Source organism: Hydractinia symbiolongicarpus, chromosome 15, assembly GCF_029227915.1.
Source record: "Hydractinia symbiolongicarpus strain clone_291-10 chromosome 15, HSymV2.1, whole genome shotgun sequence".
Lineage (NCBI taxonomy): Eukaryota > Metazoa > Cnidaria > Hydrozoa > Anthoathecata > Hydractiniidae > Hydractinia > Hydractinia symbiolongicarpus.
This window is the reverse complement of record NC_079889.1, coordinates 2,447,881-2,464,770: the sequence shown is the minus strand read 5'-3', so window position 1 is coordinate 2,464,770 and position 16,890 is coordinate 2,447,881. Positions and strand designations below refer to the sequence as shown.

Genomic DNA, 16,890 nt, shown 5'->3' with positions numbered 1-16,890 from the left:
TAATATTTTAGTTATTTATTAAAGATTTATTAAAGATGTCTAAGGGAGATCTTTTGAAATGCATGTTTTAGACGCGTAAAAAGATGCATTATAGAGAGACAAATCATCGCTAAAAAAGACGTCTTTTAGAAATTCAGAAGATGTCTAGAAGACGTCTTTTAGAGCTCTTTGTGCGGCTGGGAGGTGTCTAATTAGCATAATTAATATATACACATGTATGTTCAATGCTTTAATTAGACGTGTCCACTAGAGTGTGTAAAGTGAAGTAAGCTAGTTACATTATCATCTACAATAATATGAAAACTGTCCAGGCATATTGGATATGTTCATTTTTTTTGAAATCACTAAAAAAGTTTGTCTTTTTTGTTACCGTTTTCGATGTTACAGCACTATGTGAATGTCTTTTAGATGGACATCAATAGCATTTAAAAAATTAGTGTTACACAAGTCGAAGGCTAAATAACTTCAAAATTGGTGGAAATAAGCAATGCTATCTCTCCTGTCGTCAACTAGGGACAACCTGGGATCTAAATGAAACCAATTTTCTGAAGCTTTGTCAAACAACCCGTTTTGGAATGGACAGGTTGTTGACATCATCAGATTACCTTGGAACCTCAATATCTTTTTAACCGTTCATCAAAAGGACATGATCCTTTACATTTTCTTGCGTTTCAGCTTCATACAATACGAGCAATGAATTAACAAGTTTCTAAAAAAAATTGTTGTCATTGGTGGGTCTATCAACAAATTTTTTAAACTCTTCTTCTTAACTGATCTTCAAAAGCACATGATTTTATATAAATTCTTGATCAGCATTTAAGATCTATAAAACAGAGGTGATTTTTTATTTTTGTTGCTCAAATTTAATTCTATGAAGTTGTTGTTTTTTCAGCTTTACAAAAATATTTTTACATGCATAAATTCAGCTAGCTACCATGGCAGATTTAATGGACCAGTATGCAACCATTGAACTTTCAAATGGCTCATTTCAATTTCAGCAACATGTTGAGCAAGAGCCTGTAAGTAATGTATAATTACATGTATTCCATAGTATAGTTATATATAACCACGCTCATTATAGCTGTATATATTAAATCTTCACCTTTTTGCTTTGATATTTATTCAAGAGAGATTCAAGGGAAAAGACGAACTCTCAGAGTTTAATCCACTGCTCCCAGTAATGAATAAATAGCTATTTCCTACTTGAAATTTATTTCAAACTTCCCAATTCATTAGAAACGCCAACTATGTTTACTACAAAATAATGGACTTATATACCTTAAACCACCCTGGTGAAATTCCCTTAGTGACCCTTTTTTAGATTTCTGGATTACACCTTGATTTTTACAAAATTATTCCATAGCAATAAACACAAATATTTGCAAACATATTTTATACTTGCATCTTACTCAAAATTTCACTTATTTTTGAAATTTTAGAACAATCGTTTTTAAAATAAATTTGTTCTAAATGTTGATTATTGAAATTACGTAAATCTATTGCTTGAGTACTGACTGATTGTTAAAACTAATCATGACAACATGAGATTTAAAAAATAGTATATATATATATCTATACATATTATTTTTTTGTGTCAGAACAAGAGAAGAAAGGAAAATCTAACTGTTTATATATTTTACCAAAAAATTGATTTAGATATCTTCAGGTTATGTCGATGTTTCATCTCAGGAAGAGAAACCAATGTTTCAAAGAGAGCTCTTCAATCTTAGGTATGGCAAGTCATATTACAGTGTCTGTTATAATATTTCATTATTAAGCTGGTTGTGTGGCTCAAATTAACTCTTGGAAGTTTGTTACTATCCCAAAGTATTAATTCGTACTTATAAAGGCAAAATGGTCATTTGCAGTATTAAGAAACAAAATTTATATATGTGAAACTTATGATGACACAACTTTAGATTGGCATGTTAACTTTTAATAAAGTTTTTGTATGCAAGCGTGTATTGGACCTTATATATCTTTACATTAAAAAAATTTGAAGTTTTAATGACAGAACATATCAAAGTATTCCTATATACCAAAATATGACATCTGTTGTAATTAAATTTAAAAAATGGAGAATGAAAGATTGTTAAGAAAATTAAAAAGACTTATTAAACAAGTTTGATATTTTTATATTTATATTATATTTTTTCTTTTTTTGATTCATTAAGGTATGCTAAAAGTACAAATTAACTTTCCTAATAATAAGAATGCGCTGCTTAACAACATTTATTAACTATTAGCAATATGTTGAAATTAGGCTATAAATGTAAGGTACAGGTTCATAAGATGTCACCAACCATGATCCATGCACTATACACCAGTAAAAACACTATTTATGCTTGAGCTAACATTTTCCATTTTCTTTTTAAAACAATTTTGCAACATCTGTACAATTCAGTGCATGTTTTTGCTGTTAAGAACATACTGGTTTATTTATTTGAAAAAAGCCATTTTTGATACAAAAAAGAAAACTGTTTTGATCCAAATTTACATCATGTGCTCCATAATATTTAATAGGCCTGCATCGAAAATAATTGATGTTGCTGTTTCTAATAATGTCATGGTAGTGGCGCTTGAAGGTAACCATGTTAAAAGAATCAACATTGCAAATCCTTCCGAACTGGACAGTAAGTACATTATGATTATTTCTTGGTGTTATCAAGTATGACTGGAGAAGTATCAGTTGTGATGATGGAAAATTTGGAGTTAAAGGCAGGCTGAAAGTCGAACAAGTTTTAATGCACATGGGAATTTATTTTGTGACAAAACTATCGCAACATTTAACAAAGTTAATATTTCAATTTGTTTGTCAGCTTCTAACAAGTGTATTGGAGCATAATAACTAACACAGTTTTAAAGAATGGAGGAGGATAGTTGGGTAAGAAAGTGTAGAGACTTGATAGTTCCTGGAGCAAAGCCCAGAGGCAGACCGAGAAAGATTTGGCAGGAGGTTATAAGAACAGACTTGATACAAAGGAAGTTGAGTTTAGACATAACACAGTCTAGATCAGATTGGAAGAGGGTCATTAATGTATCCCGTCCAACCCATGCTAGCATGGAAAACAGACATTAAGCTGAGAATGATGATGATGATGATGATGACAGTTTATTTTAGGCAGATATTTATCAATTCGAAGCATTAGATATAAGTATCCTTATTTTACTTATAGCTGTGGATATACCCAAAAGAAGTGAAGATCAAATAGACAAAGTGTTTTTAAATCCTACTGGTCATCATTTGTTGGTTTCCATGAAGTCGGGGGAATCATTTTATCTTGGTAGAAGTAATAAAAAACCTAGATCATTGGCAAAACTAAAGGTAAGAAATAACAGTGTGAGATTTAATTTATCTTATAAAATGTTAAGTTAGTTTTAGCTGTGTTTATTTAGAACCACAAAATTGAATGCATTGCATGGAATAAGATACAGGCTACAGAAACAACAACGGGACAGATTCTACTTGGCACTGCAAAAGGTATGTCGTTGTTTGCTTGATATTTTATATCCTATTAGTTATCACTTCCATATGCCACCTAATGATGTATTGGCATAGCATTTCAACTTATCAACCAAGCCAGCTAACAGACTTATTAAAGAATAGTCAAAAAATGGAATAACTAAGGTCTTTGTTAACTTGTCTTTGTTTATTACAAATTATTTCATAGTTATAACCATAGCACTCACTTTGACTAAAATGTGCTTAAATTTAAAGGTCTTTAGGCTGTGATCTTTTTTTCGATTTCTTAAAAATAAGCTCATTATAGAATCCTTATCTTTTTCTTAAAAAGCTTATTATTATTAGCATACTCAACAAGTATTCATCAGTTGGAACTACCTTGAGATTCCCTCTGAAATAAAATTTAAGACGTCAGAAAGCTTGCGTTTCTGAGGTAACTTAAAGTACTCGAGTAATGGCCATTTTTTAAGAAATTTTTGTATCGTATTTCCAATCCACTAATAAAGTAATCCTCATACAGTAACTAGAAGCCATCGGTAGGTAGATAAATGATTTCGATATGATGGAAGTGTGTCAACATTAAAAATCTGAAAATCTAAAAATTGATTGCTGACGGCTTTAAGGAGGTAGCCACATTATGCAGCAATTGTACTTAATGTATCAGGGCAATCAAAAGTGAACACGTTAGAGAGATGGCTGTCTTAAAAAGTTGACGGGGAAGGCAGGTTTAACTGTATACCATAAATGTTTAGTGATCTGTATGTAAGAGATACCTGCCAGATCTGTATTTAAGTAATACATGAATCTGCCACATCTGTATACAGGTGATACATAGATCTATATGTGATATGTAGGCTTAAGGTTAAACAGAATATTAGTCACATCGGTTTCGAAAAGTGTGGAAATCAAATCAAACCAATATAAATTATTTTTCACAAAAACTAAGTATTTTATACAACAGTGGCCATGCATTTACTTTCATTTTTAGGTATGATTTGTGAGACGGAAATTGATTCTGAAGAGAAGTTCTTGTCAATGGGTGCAGAAAAACACATGAAAGTTGTAAGGATATATATTATGTTACTTACATACAATGTAAATATGAAATTATAGTAACATGCCTTGTCACTTTAAAATACTTTAAAATGGCGTGTTATTCTTTCATTTTTATTTGTTTATGCAATATTTCTAGACATCCGAAATTTCAGAAATAAACAGACTCATAAATCCACACACATAACATAGTAACAAAAAAAAGATTTGGAGATTTATAGTTTACATGATACTAATATGAATATAATGAATCAATAGCTCACCTATTTGCTCATGATTTCGGTAACTTAAGTGGGCATGAAATGAAATTTATTTTATACTGGATTTTCTGTAAAGTAACAGAATTGCATGTGGGAAAAATCATGAAATCAGATGAATGCTTTGAAGGTTTCACTTCACTTGAAGTGTAGTGGAATTACTTCAGTATCTGCTAAAAGGTTTTGCACTGTTTATTGTGATACCCTCTATGTAAACTTGCTTTTGTCTGCTAGTTTGAAAGACAGAAGTAAAACTTTACTAGAGGTGTTAAAACAAAGTGAAACTTAGGCAAAGTTGGTGGCACTGAGAAATGGTGGTGGTCTGATAACAGATATAAGACATATATTTATAATAATATAATATATATAATATAATATAACATATATAAGGTATAGACAAACAGATATATACAATCCTTCTCTAAATCTTTTGCCTCCAAAATTCCATATTACTTTTTAAAGGAAGAATGTTAAACACTTTAAACAATATAGCAAACTGTTTTCTCCCACTAGCCAGACTCACTGAAACATTTTATTTTGTTCGTAAAAATCACTATTTTTTTTATCACACTAATAGTGTGATAAAAAAATAATAATAAAGGCAATTGTAAGAAGTTTTAAGATTGGAATTTTTAACTTTTAAAATGCTTTGTTTACTTTTGTTGGTTTATGCTGTTTAGATCTTTAATGTAAATGAAAATCGTAGTGAAGAAGAGTCTATTACTGGCTTACACATGGAAAAATTTAGTGGTTTTGAAAAAAGATATGTTGTGATGGCAACTACTGTAAGGTAAAAATTGGCATCTTTAGCATAACACGAGGTTTTGTTTTCAATACATATCTCACTGTTTTTTATATCTTATTATTCTTATAGTAGGTCAAACTGTATCCCCCTACAAAATTTATTTAGACAGAGTGGAAAATTTCGTTTGTCCCAGCATATAGTTACATAGGCAATTTCTATACTAGGTTCACAAACTTAGGTTATTTGGTTAGGTCTCTCAAAATGTTCTTATTCCTGATTTTGTTTCCTTTTGTGCTATGGAAATCTGTTTTTGTATTTGATTACGTTTTTATGGTACCATTTTAATAATGGCTTTCCAAGTCAGTTAGTATAACTTCATACAAAGCTCTGGTAGAATAAGCCATAAACTAATAAAACCCTCAGATTTTCTCATACTAACCGGCCTTTTGTGTTGTGTCATGATCTAAATAATATGCTGAAAAAATTTAAAGATGACACTGATGTAAAAACGTTTAAAAGGTAAAAAAGGTAGTTAGTCACATAGGCTTTCCATATGTTTTTTTACGTTTGAAGAGGCATACTTATTTAGAAGTGCATATTATTAAAACTTTGAAGAACCAAGAATTATGCGAATTAAAAGTTAACCGTTGGTTTTTTATATATTTAGTCGACTTTATCAATTTGTTGGTGATGCATCAAACGAAGCTCCAATCTTTCAACCAGTGTTGACTGTGTTTAACCCTGACCTTAGTAAGGCAAAATTTTATGGTGTAAATATTTGGATTTTTAATCTTTTTCCAACATAAACATTTTTTGACTGAGTTATACAGTCAAAAAAGAGGTTGGTTAATTAGTCGGTTAAACAAGTAAACTGCTTATACTATTCTTATAAAAATCTTATTTTCTGTTGTAGCACCATATTTAGAGCTACCCGCCGGCATGCTGGATTACAGCGGTTTAAACTTTTACTATCCCAGAGCAAAGGGGATGCCGAAATATTTTGCATGGCTTACAAGTATGTTATTGTTATTATTATTGATGTGTGTGGACTTCATTAAAATACACTAGCAGTTATTGCTATCGAAACTATAACTACAATATCCTTAAAAACTGGCAGTGTTGTTATGAACTTTCAGTATGGATGGTTGTTAGTTTAATCCCTGACCAAATTATATCACAGGCTTCTACCAAGGAGGTTTAAAGAGAGAAGGAGATAATACATCGCAGCAACGTCCATTTAAATTCTATTCAAATTTCTTTTGTTTTTGTGTTCTTTTGAACCTATCCGTTGCACCGCTTTTTCTGTATTTTTATATGTCGAGAGTGAGACGAGAGTTTTAACGACAAAGCAGAACTTTTAAAAAACACATTAAGAACTATCAACACATAAGTAAAATACATGACTCTGTTAAGCTATAAGAATTAATGCTGGTGAAATTTATTATCCCACTTGCAAAACGATTCAGCTGGTATTTTAAGCTTATATTGTGTAAGTTTTTGCCCTAACATATGATATAATTTTATATCTTGTAGATATTTCTGTACGTTCCCTCCTAGCACTTCGTCAGTTAAAAGATTAATAAATTTTTTAAAAAATATTACTGCAGAAGGGGTTGCATATTAGTGCATATTTTTGTCTTTAAAGTTATTGAATTTTTGGTATAGAATCGGTGTTCGTGACTATTGTTTCTTTCATAGAACAAAAGAAAATATTATTCCCTAATAATGTGTTTTTCGGTGGGTGATAATTTACTTTTATTTCTTTGCGGGTTTTTTTTCTAATATTGTTTTTTATCTTTATGTTACCATAATTTTCCTCATCTTCGGCTGATTTTACTTTTTTTCTGCAGATAACACCAGAAATGTATAAAAACTAAATGTAAACGATCAAAATGCAAAGCAAACGAGTTTTTACCACAAGAAAAATAATTTATAACTGTGCAGAAATAACAATGAGCAACGATTACTTTTCTAATTTACGCGCGAGATTTCAAAAAAATTTTGTTTACAAAACCGAAGTTTAAAACAATACAGCAACCTGCAAATCGGCAACGGATAGTTTTGATAGAAACTACTGAAATGTATATCTCCTCTCTTTAAACGTCCTTGCTTCTACTTAGCATTCAACATGAAAATGAAATTAGTGTCTGAAAGAGTTGTCTAGTTAAACTGTTGCTGGCTGGCATGTCTTCTGCACATACCTTATGAAATAACATTTTGCAGGGCTTTTTTAATAGCTGGAGTTTGAAAAATTCTGTACACAAATTTTCATTTGTGTCTCTTTGGTGTTGATACATGCAAGTAAGGAACTGTGTCTTCTTAAAACCATTTACCTGTTGTTGCGGGATGGGATGTTTTTCAAAGAAAAATGCTTTGTAGTATAATTTGACCAATGGGTCAGGCCGTTTCTGTTGTCAGTTAAAAGGAAGTACATTGAAGTTTACATTGAATTTATAGATTAGATGTTAAGGTGTATGTGTTTGCCAAGGCACACGTTTACCAGCATTTATTGATGTACTTAAAACAAAATTTCGTGGTGATAAGGATAACGAATTAATTAAATTTTCCCTGCATTCCTGATTAAAAATTCGTCAAACAACCCTGTACAATGAAACAGTAAAATTTAAAATTTTACTATCTAACCACTTTATCCTAAACACCAATTTGACGTTAAGTTTATGCATTTCCATTTGAGAGTCACTGTTACACTTGATGACTCACTTTTACATTATTTTGGTAATAGGTAGTTATATTGTTAAGAATGGTTTTTTGTTTAAGTTCTTATATGTCTAGGTCCTGGCGTATATTTTGGACATTTGGATTTCACACGCAGTACTGTCAAACAAAATATCACCACTGAAACAAGATTGTTACCGTATCTTTTCTTTTTTTACAATTTTACAGGAGTATGTTAAACTAGTCGTAGTGCACTACAATATTCCCATCATCCCCATCATCCTTGGTTCACAGACAGACAACAGCCATCGCAATGTATAGATTATAGTTATTTAGGGTGAAATTATGACTTGTTATAATATTTCGTTTAAGGTTTTTTAATTGTCTGTTATGTATGCTTTCCTGATGCTACCATCATATCTTTTTGTTCTAATTTCTATATTTTTTCTATTTTAATTTTGGGAATTTTCGTTAAAATTTACTGTGCCAACACTCAATTGTATTTTAAGCAAAAAAATGTTTTTCTTTAAGTATAACAATAGACCAACAGAAATTAAAGCAGAAGCTCCTATTGCCATCGATATCACTGAATTTCATTGCACTTTGCTTTATAAAAACAAGTGAGTTATCATGTTAGCCTTTCCTAATTCAAATGTCAGAAAAAACTTGCAGGCGTAGCTACGTTAGCATTCGTGAATTAGGAAGGAAACATGTGCATCTTTGATATGAACTTCATTTGGTGTGTGCACCGTATTTCATGTGAAGGGAAATCTTGGTGTATAATTATTTAGACTCAATTATATATTTTTTTTTCGTCCAATAAAAAAGTCACCCTTTTAAATCATGAGGTTACAAAAAGGCAAATTGATTTATGGTGTTTTCCCTCTCTCTTTTTTTATTTAGATGTTTTATTATTTTTTAAGATTTGAAACAATCTGCATTTTAAATGATGAAGAAGATTTTGTGGAAACCATTCCATCTAGGGTAAATTTTGTTTTCATTTTTATGATCTCAAGGTAATAATTTATTAGACAAGCTTGCGAAATTTGTTAAATTTAAGGGAGTGATATTGACTTTCTTAAACAATCTTGACATTATTACCCTTAGTTTGGTATGATGTGTGGTTTGAGATCAGACATTATGAAGAAGACACTGTGGGTCTTCTCCGAAAGTTGTATTTTTCAGTATAAAATCTTCCACGAGAGTAGAAACGTGTGGAAGTTATACCTCAATAGTGGCGAGTACGAGCTTGCAAAAGATTACTGCAAACATAATCCTGCTCAAATGGACCTAGTGTTACGCAAACAAGCCGAGAGTATGTTTGAAGAGAAAAAGTATGAAAATGTTTTTTCTCTTTGTTACTCGAACTAGCTTTTCCTTTATTGTTACTTGAACTAAATTAGCCACAACCTTTTCTGAGTAAGTCACACTATTTACCTTTTGCATAATTGTTGTATGCATTGCTGTTAGCGTCATTCTGTCTCTGCAGTATTTTTATTGTTATCGTTGTTGTTGTTGTTGTTGTTGTTGTTGTCGTTGTTGTTGTTGTTGTTGTTGTTGTTGTTGTTGTTGTTGTTGTTGTTGTCGTTGTCGTTGTTGTCGTTGTTGTTGTTGCCGTGGTTACAGTTGGTTTTATGGTGGTTGTGATTGTGAAAATAAATGCCTGTTCACTCAATTGATACCTTTTAAAATGAATTCCCTTAAACATTGTGATTTTATATCTTCAGTTATCTTCAGTTTATATTAACATATTTATTTAATGCATTTTTCGTTTTCTTTGTATTAGATATGAACAAGCAGCTGCTTATTATGCATTGACTCAAATTTCATTCGAAGAAGTTGCATTAAAGTTTATACAAGCCAAACACTCCGAAGCTTTAAAAATGTTTCTATTGAAAAAAATGGTGAATTTAAAAGCTCATGTACGTAAACTTCTGTTATGTACGATATGTGATCATTGCAATGTACTTGTACCCTATTCCCCATTCTTCCTCTCCTCCTTCAACCAAGCAGCTTTTTTTAAACAAATGTACATATTTAAAACTGGCTTATAGTGTTTCTTGTAGTTTAGGTATGTGCTTTGCAAATTTCTAGGGAATATACTAACACAAAAACAAATAAATGTAAGAACTATGTTGACACCTTGTTATATGATGTTCTTCTAGGATCGTACTCAGTTAATGATGCTGTTAACATGGTTGATTGAACTCTACTTAAACCAACTAGGAGAGTTACGTGATCAAGACAAAAAAGGGGGTGTGTATGATTCCCTGCAAGATGAGTTTCGGAAATTTTTAAATCAAAGTAAAGTTAAGGTTAGCACACTTTCACTTACGATGTTACCCTTTAGAAACAGTTGGAATTACAATGTTAGATAACCTTGAGTCTCAAGGGATTATTTTTAAGCAAGAAAATGTTAACACTAAACGGATTGTTTGTCCTGTTAATTTAAAAATCATGAAAGTAACTCTAGGTAGCATTTCTATGTGTGTTTTATGCAAGAAAAATATTAGTGCTACCGCGTTCTTTTGTTTTCTTGTCTTTCTTCACAGCCTTCAATTATTTTTTTCCGTTTTCACTAAAGCCAGACATTTCAATGCTTCCCAGGCATATCTGTTTCTCCTTAAAAGAATTGAAGCATGTATTTTGTGAACGCTATGTTATCTAACAAGTTAAAAAAGCTTACCTTTCTTGTCTATGTGAGGGATGTCATGCGTAGTTACTGAAAGTATTAAGTTCAAAGTCCTGACCAGTAATTTGTTTAATGCCAAAACCTGAGTCTAAACATTTTCTTCTTCCTAGGCTTGCCTGGAACAGAACAAGCGTGTTGCTTACGACCTTTTGTCCAGTCATGCAGACACTGAAAATCTGATTTTTTTCGCCATGATAATGCAAGGTAAGCATACTGGTTATGTAGTGGAGTTGAGTTATATTAATTTGAGCTTCAAAGGAATTTATTTTTGCTTTAGATTATCCACGTGTTATCCGACATCACATACAACAAGATGATTTTTTAGCTGCATTGGAAGTTCTAAAGAAACAGGTTACTTACTTATTTGTTAAACCTCTATGCTCAATACGTTTGGAAAGTAAGGTATATTTCGGGTATTTTTACGGTGCTTTAAAATGCAATATATCTACGAACTATACTGCAGGTATTTTGTACTTGTGTAACTTCTAGATAATTTGGATAATATGAAATTGAATAAATTCAGTTTTAACATTCTTCTCTTCGTGCTATATGTTGTCCTTATCGAAAGAGATAAGTATGGTTAAGATTCTTAACCTATGTGTGGCGAAATATATCGACAAGTTGTTGTGGAAGTCCTTTACTTTCCAATATATGTGTCTACACGTTTAGCGAGAAGATTATCAGCTACTGTTTGAGCAGTTCTCTCCCACTTTGATGCAACATATACCTAAACAACTGGTTGAAGTGTGGAAGCAACGAGACCTAGACGCGAAGAGCTTGATTCCTGCACTAGTGACTCAGACGCAGAACAATGACCAGAAGTCCTTAAAATATGCTGTTGATTATCTGGAACATTGTGTGTACAAACTGAAGAATGAAGAATCGGCTATACACAACTACTTGGTATCACTCTATTGTAAGATGGACGAAGAAGGTCCTTTACTGAGATATCTCAACTCACAAGGACAGGTAAGGACCGAAGTTGTCTTTAAGATTAACAACAGCCTTGTAATGTACAGATTTATGGTCCTTCGATGACAGATGTTATTACAAACATTCTTTTTCTCACCAATTTGATTCATTCCTGTCAAGTTTAATGTCAAGATTTGAGTTTATAAAAGGAAAAAATATAAATTTGTTTTAAATTTGTTTTTACTTTTTATTTTTTCATATGCATATTTTTATAGATATTTCAGTATCGATCAATTTAGCCCGAGTGCTTTAAAGGAATATTTTCAAAAACCAACACGAACTGACTTTAAATTTCTACTAATTTTTCAGTGTGTCCTTTTTTCTTTGAATTTAGGACAACGAGGAGGTAAGTTATGACCTTAAGTACGCTCTTCGTCTATGTTCGGAAAACGACAAACATCAAGCGGCGGTACAGATCTACAGTACGATGGGTTTGTATGAAGAAGCAGTAGACCTCGCGTTAAAAGTCGACATCGAGAAAGCAAAACTGTACGCCGATAAACCGGAATACGACGACGTCTTAAAAAAGAAGCTCTGGTTAAAAGTTGCGCGGCATGTCGTAGAAAAACAGCAAGACATTGGAAGGTACGTAAAAGTTTTTGATGTCGGATTTTTTTTCGATATGGGTTTTATAAAAACCTTTTTAGAGTTGTTTCGTGTGTATCTTTTTATAAGAATAACGATAACGGCAGCTATAAAATACATTCTAAGACTTAACGAATATATTAAGCATATACTTCAGAGTCAGAGCCTGTTATAAGTAAGGGTAAGTACATAAGGGCTGTTAAAGGGTATAATGTTTAGAAGACAAAATATGTTTAACTATACCTTGTGAAAATATTTGCACATTCTTTTCAAATCAGCCTTATCTTAAGTCATAAAAATTTTCAAGTACATTTGATTTTCGTGCAGAGCCTCTGCCTAAAAATGGCTTTTTCCACACAGAATTTTATAAATTAAATATTTTCCAATTAAACTAATATTTTTGTTAGATTATCTGATGCTTATAAAAAAAAGCGTAGATGACATTTTAATATTAAAAATTTTTGTTGTTGTTTAGAGCAATGGAGTTGTTGACGGATTGTCCATTACTGAAGATTGAAGATATCCTACCATTCTTTCCTGATTTTGTTATCATTGACCACTTTAAGGTTCTCCATCCTTAGTTGCTGGAAAAATAACTTTTTTTCTCAATGATTGAATCTTTAGATTTGCATGGTTTTTTACCATGTAGGCCCAAAAAGAATTTCTTGTACCGCAACTTTTAAATATGCGTTCGTCACTCTAAAATCTTCAACAAAGTTTTCATTTATATGGAATATGCATTTCATTCCCTGTATGTAGCACTCCTAATTCTGCCCTAGAAAACACCTGTGAGGGAGTGAAACACTGTACTTACCCCGGGTAAAATAAAGACAGCGACAGAGAGACAGTAAAATTACTAAGTGTATTGATTATAGTAACGATGTAACTTTTATTAAAATTTTAGGAAGCTATTTGTGAATCTTTACAAGAATACAACCGACACATAGATGAACTCAAGATGGCTATGCAGGTAACTAGTCTGATAAAAGAATTTTGTAATAAAATAAATTCTTTTTTTTTTTACTCTTCGCCAATTTGTTTGTATTCCGTGGTTGCTCATGATAAGATGTAACAAGACGTTTTTTTGGTTTATGCTTGCTATAAGAGTGTCCCTGAAGTTTTAAAATTTATCTAAAAAAATTTACCCATCAAAATCATCAAGACTTTCACCTAAGAATATGTTTTTTATGTTTTAGGACGCAACAGAAAGCGCGAAAGTGGTTCGTGCAGAAATTCACGATATACGAAGCAGGTAAATTTTGTTTTTTATCGAGCGACTGTGCAATTATAGGTGAACTGCTTATATATGCAGGTGTGAAATGTTAAACAAACTCTTATACATGTTCCTTCATTTTGGCGTTCCATACAAGTTCTTGTTTAAAAGGCGCTCCATGTGCTTTTAAAAATTTCTTATACCAACATCGTTTACCATGAAAAATTCATGTTACTTTGTAGATACGGCTCCATAGAAGCTCAAGAAAAATGTGCTGTTTGTTATTATCCCTTGGTCACACGTTCCTTCTACTATTTTCCATGTACGCACGTGTTTCATTCGGATTGTTTAATCACAAAGGTGAGACCTACCATACTTTCTTAGTGGGTAATTTTAATGTCACCATATGTACTCGAATCTTTGTCAAAATATTTATGGGTTTACGTGTGTAAATAGATCATATTTTTATTCGTTTAGGTAAAAGAAGAGTTAAAAGAAAGACAACGGTTTGTTGTTTGTTTTGTTTGTTTCTTTGTTTTGGTGTCTTCTCATTTATTTGTTTGTTTGTTTCTGTCATTACTCAAGGTAGGTTAGAATCAAAACACGGCATGAAAAATGGGAACATATGAGGTTTGCAAAGTAGCAATACAAGAACTTTAAATTGCATTTCTTTTCTGTAGTGTGAAGCTAGAAGATGTACTCAATCGATTATCATCTAATGTATCCACGACCGCACAAGCACGAGAAAAATTGCAGGTGAGAAAGTTTTTTTTTCTTACCCTATTCAATTTGGTTTTTCATGGCCTCCAAACGCTCCATAACGTCTGACAGGATAACGCTTGAATATTGTAAATCTTGCCAGTAATGTAGTCTAGCGTGAAAGGACGTCCATTATATCGAAACCAAAGAGGTGTTGCAAAGTATAAGGGTATGATTGAATGTATGTTAATAGGCAGAAAATTTGCTGAGGGCAGGTAGGGGGGGGGGGGGCATTTTCCTAATCCCCTTTCTCCCCTCAACCCATCTAAATAAAGTTTGATTCCTCCTCAGAACTCCTCAATTCAAAACTTCTTTAAAAAGTCCTCAAATCTCCTCTAAATGTAGACTTTAACAACTTTCTCCTGAAATATCCTCAATTTTCTTTTTACAAAATTATATGGGTCGTCATGTTTGTATTTTTAAAATGTCTAGAAGTGATACATGGGTACAGAAATATGTTTTTTACTCGCGACGTCACTTTTAAAATCACCTCAAATATTTTTAATCTCCGCATATTTTCTCCAAATCTCCAAATATTCCATCAAATCTGAAACGTCAACTTCTTAAAGGCTTAGCCCTTAAATCTCTCCAATTTGATTCTGTAAAAAGAGTGACAACCCTGATATTTTATCCTCATTTGTAAGGCCACTAGCCCGCCTTCTATTGTAACTCCTGTTATTTTCTGCGTCACATCTTACACTGAATATTTTTTTGAAATCGAAATAAAATGTGTTGATATATGTATATACTTCTTAATTTCTCTGTACATAGGACGATCTTGACGAGCTGGTAGCTGGTGAATGTTTATATTGTGGAGATGCGATGATTAGGTAAAACTCGTATGTTCATCTTTTTTAGATTCAAATATTTGAAACATTCATTAAAAATTTTCCGCTATGTATTAAATTGACAGCCTACATTCGATCAGTAAACATATGACTATATAATTGACTTGTTATTGGATATAATCCGTCGGAAGTAAAAAAACGTGACCATTTTTAGCCGTTCTGAGTGTTCTTCTATAATAAGTCAAGGCGCCCACAATACTGTATGAACTTGCCTTGTGCAAGTTTTTAATTTTTCTCAGTAAGAATAATCCTTTTCGCATAAGCATATCCCAGCCTGATTTCAATCTTCCGCGTATTTTGCGGTGGATATATTTTGGTGACTAATTGGGTGCAAATTTTCCCATTCTTGAAGGATACGCTTATAAGCCAAACGATAAGTTATACAATTCTTTTCTTTCTTTTCAATTACAATTATTATTTTACAAAACTTGATTCTTCTAGAAATTGTTCACTTTTTACGTTTTATTCTGGAATATCCTTTAAATTGTTGACAACATTGCCTCTGCTTTAACTTAAGGGAACGTCGTTGTTGTCGATAGAATACTGGAGCACGCAACACGGTTTTCAAAGTGAAGGGCCCCATAATGTTGCCTACCATGATTATGTGCGAAAAAAATTAAATTTCAAACCCTCTTAAGATGACCCTCAAAATACTTTATTTGAAGTACTTTTTGTTTTAGGTTACAAAAAATAAAAGTCTTCAAATATTTACAAATTACATGTATTTTTGAATAATAACAAAAAAAGTATGCTACTACATGGATGCAAGGAAAAAATAAAGTTTTCTTACGTTTGTTCTTTCAGATGTCTTGATAAGCCGTTCATTAAAGATGTTGATTTTGAAGCCATACTTCTCAGCTGGAAGTGAAGGCTTGAACAAAAGCGACAAAAATTCGATGGGATCAAAATACAGAACAGAATGAAAAAAACAGCAATATTGCGTTAGACTCAACTTCATTACGAGGCTCTGTGTTCACATCCAGTGCCACGCCGTAGAATATTCACTGTATATAGAACAGATTGTACATTTTATACTGCAATAAAAATCAGATTTTCATACAAATATGTGTTTTTGTAAAGTAAGTGAACGGTTGATGTCTGATATTTTAGTTTTAATGAAATAATGAGCTGAAAAATTAATCAACAGAAATAAATATCAAGGTAACTACTACAACGATAAACACAGAATATACCAACCTCATTTCCAGTATCTTGCGCAAAACCGGGGAAGCAGTAAAACGCTTTAAAAATAGATTAAAAATGTTCATCTAAATTCAAATGTTTGCTTTTGAGTTCTAAATTCGATGAAAATACATTGATGTAATACGAATACGCAGTAGTAGTATTGTATTATGTGATAATCTAGCCAAAAGATATTTCAAAAGACTAAAAGCTCCTGTTTGAGCTACAGAAAAGACAAAAATCCATGGGAACGAGAGTAATATTTAGGCTAGTAAACTCATCATTTTCCCCTTTTTGATGTTTTTGACAAGAGAAAGGGCGAGACATGTGCATTAAAAAAAACAAAATGCAGGACAGATATGAAATACGAGAGCAGGAAAGAGAGGCAGGTATCCTCCCTCGAATGGTCTCAGGCAAATTGAAGTTTCTATTATTACAAAGGCTT

At 32.0% G+C, this 16,890-nt stretch overlaps 1 protein-coding gene across 1 annotated transcript; it reads left to right on the top strand.

Annotated features, from left to right (window-relative positions):
* The first annotated feature begins 886 nt into the window (after window positions 1-886).
* Window positions 887-16,326, top strand: LOC130629309 (vacuolar protein sorting-associated protein 18 homolog). The gene is made up of 27 exons (XM_057442469.1): window positions 887-1,019; window positions 1,657-1,730; window positions 2,524-2,633; window positions 3,177-3,325; window positions 3,397-3,481; window positions 4,452-4,525; window positions 5,454-5,563; window positions 6,186-6,268; window positions 6,432-6,533; window positions 8,312-8,393; window positions 8,737-8,814; window positions 9,118-9,178; window positions 9,302-9,528; window positions 9,981-10,116; window positions 10,360-10,509; window positions 10,997-11,090; window positions 11,164-11,237; window positions 11,556-11,855; window positions 12,193-12,443; window positions 12,919-13,009; window positions 13,348-13,413; window positions 13,640-13,695; window positions 13,899-14,016; window positions 14,134-14,162; window positions 14,337-14,412; window positions 15,187-15,245; window positions 16,068-16,326. The coding sequence occupies exons 1-27, from the start codon at window positions 936-938 to the stop codon at window positions 16,129-16,131; spliced, it is 2,883 nt and encodes a 960-aa protein (XP_057298452.1). The 5' UTR covers window positions 887-935; the 3' UTR covers window positions 16,132-16,326.
* Window positions 16,327-16,890: the final 564 nt, after the last annotated feature.

Excerpts from the sequence above, each read along its gene's own strand:
- LOC130629309 (XM_057442469.1), top strand. The coding sequence starts at position 936 with ATGGCAGATTTAATGGACCAGTATGCAACCATTGAACTTTCAAATGGC. Across the intron at positions 8,394-8,736 it reads ACTGAAACAAGATTGTTACC|ACCAACAGAAATTAAAGCAG; the intron begins GTATCTTTTCTT and ends GTATAACAATAG. Across the intron at positions 9,179-9,301 it reads TGGAAACCATTCCATCTAGG|TTTGGTATGATGTGTGGTTT; the intron begins GTAAATTTTGTT and ends TATTACCCTTAG.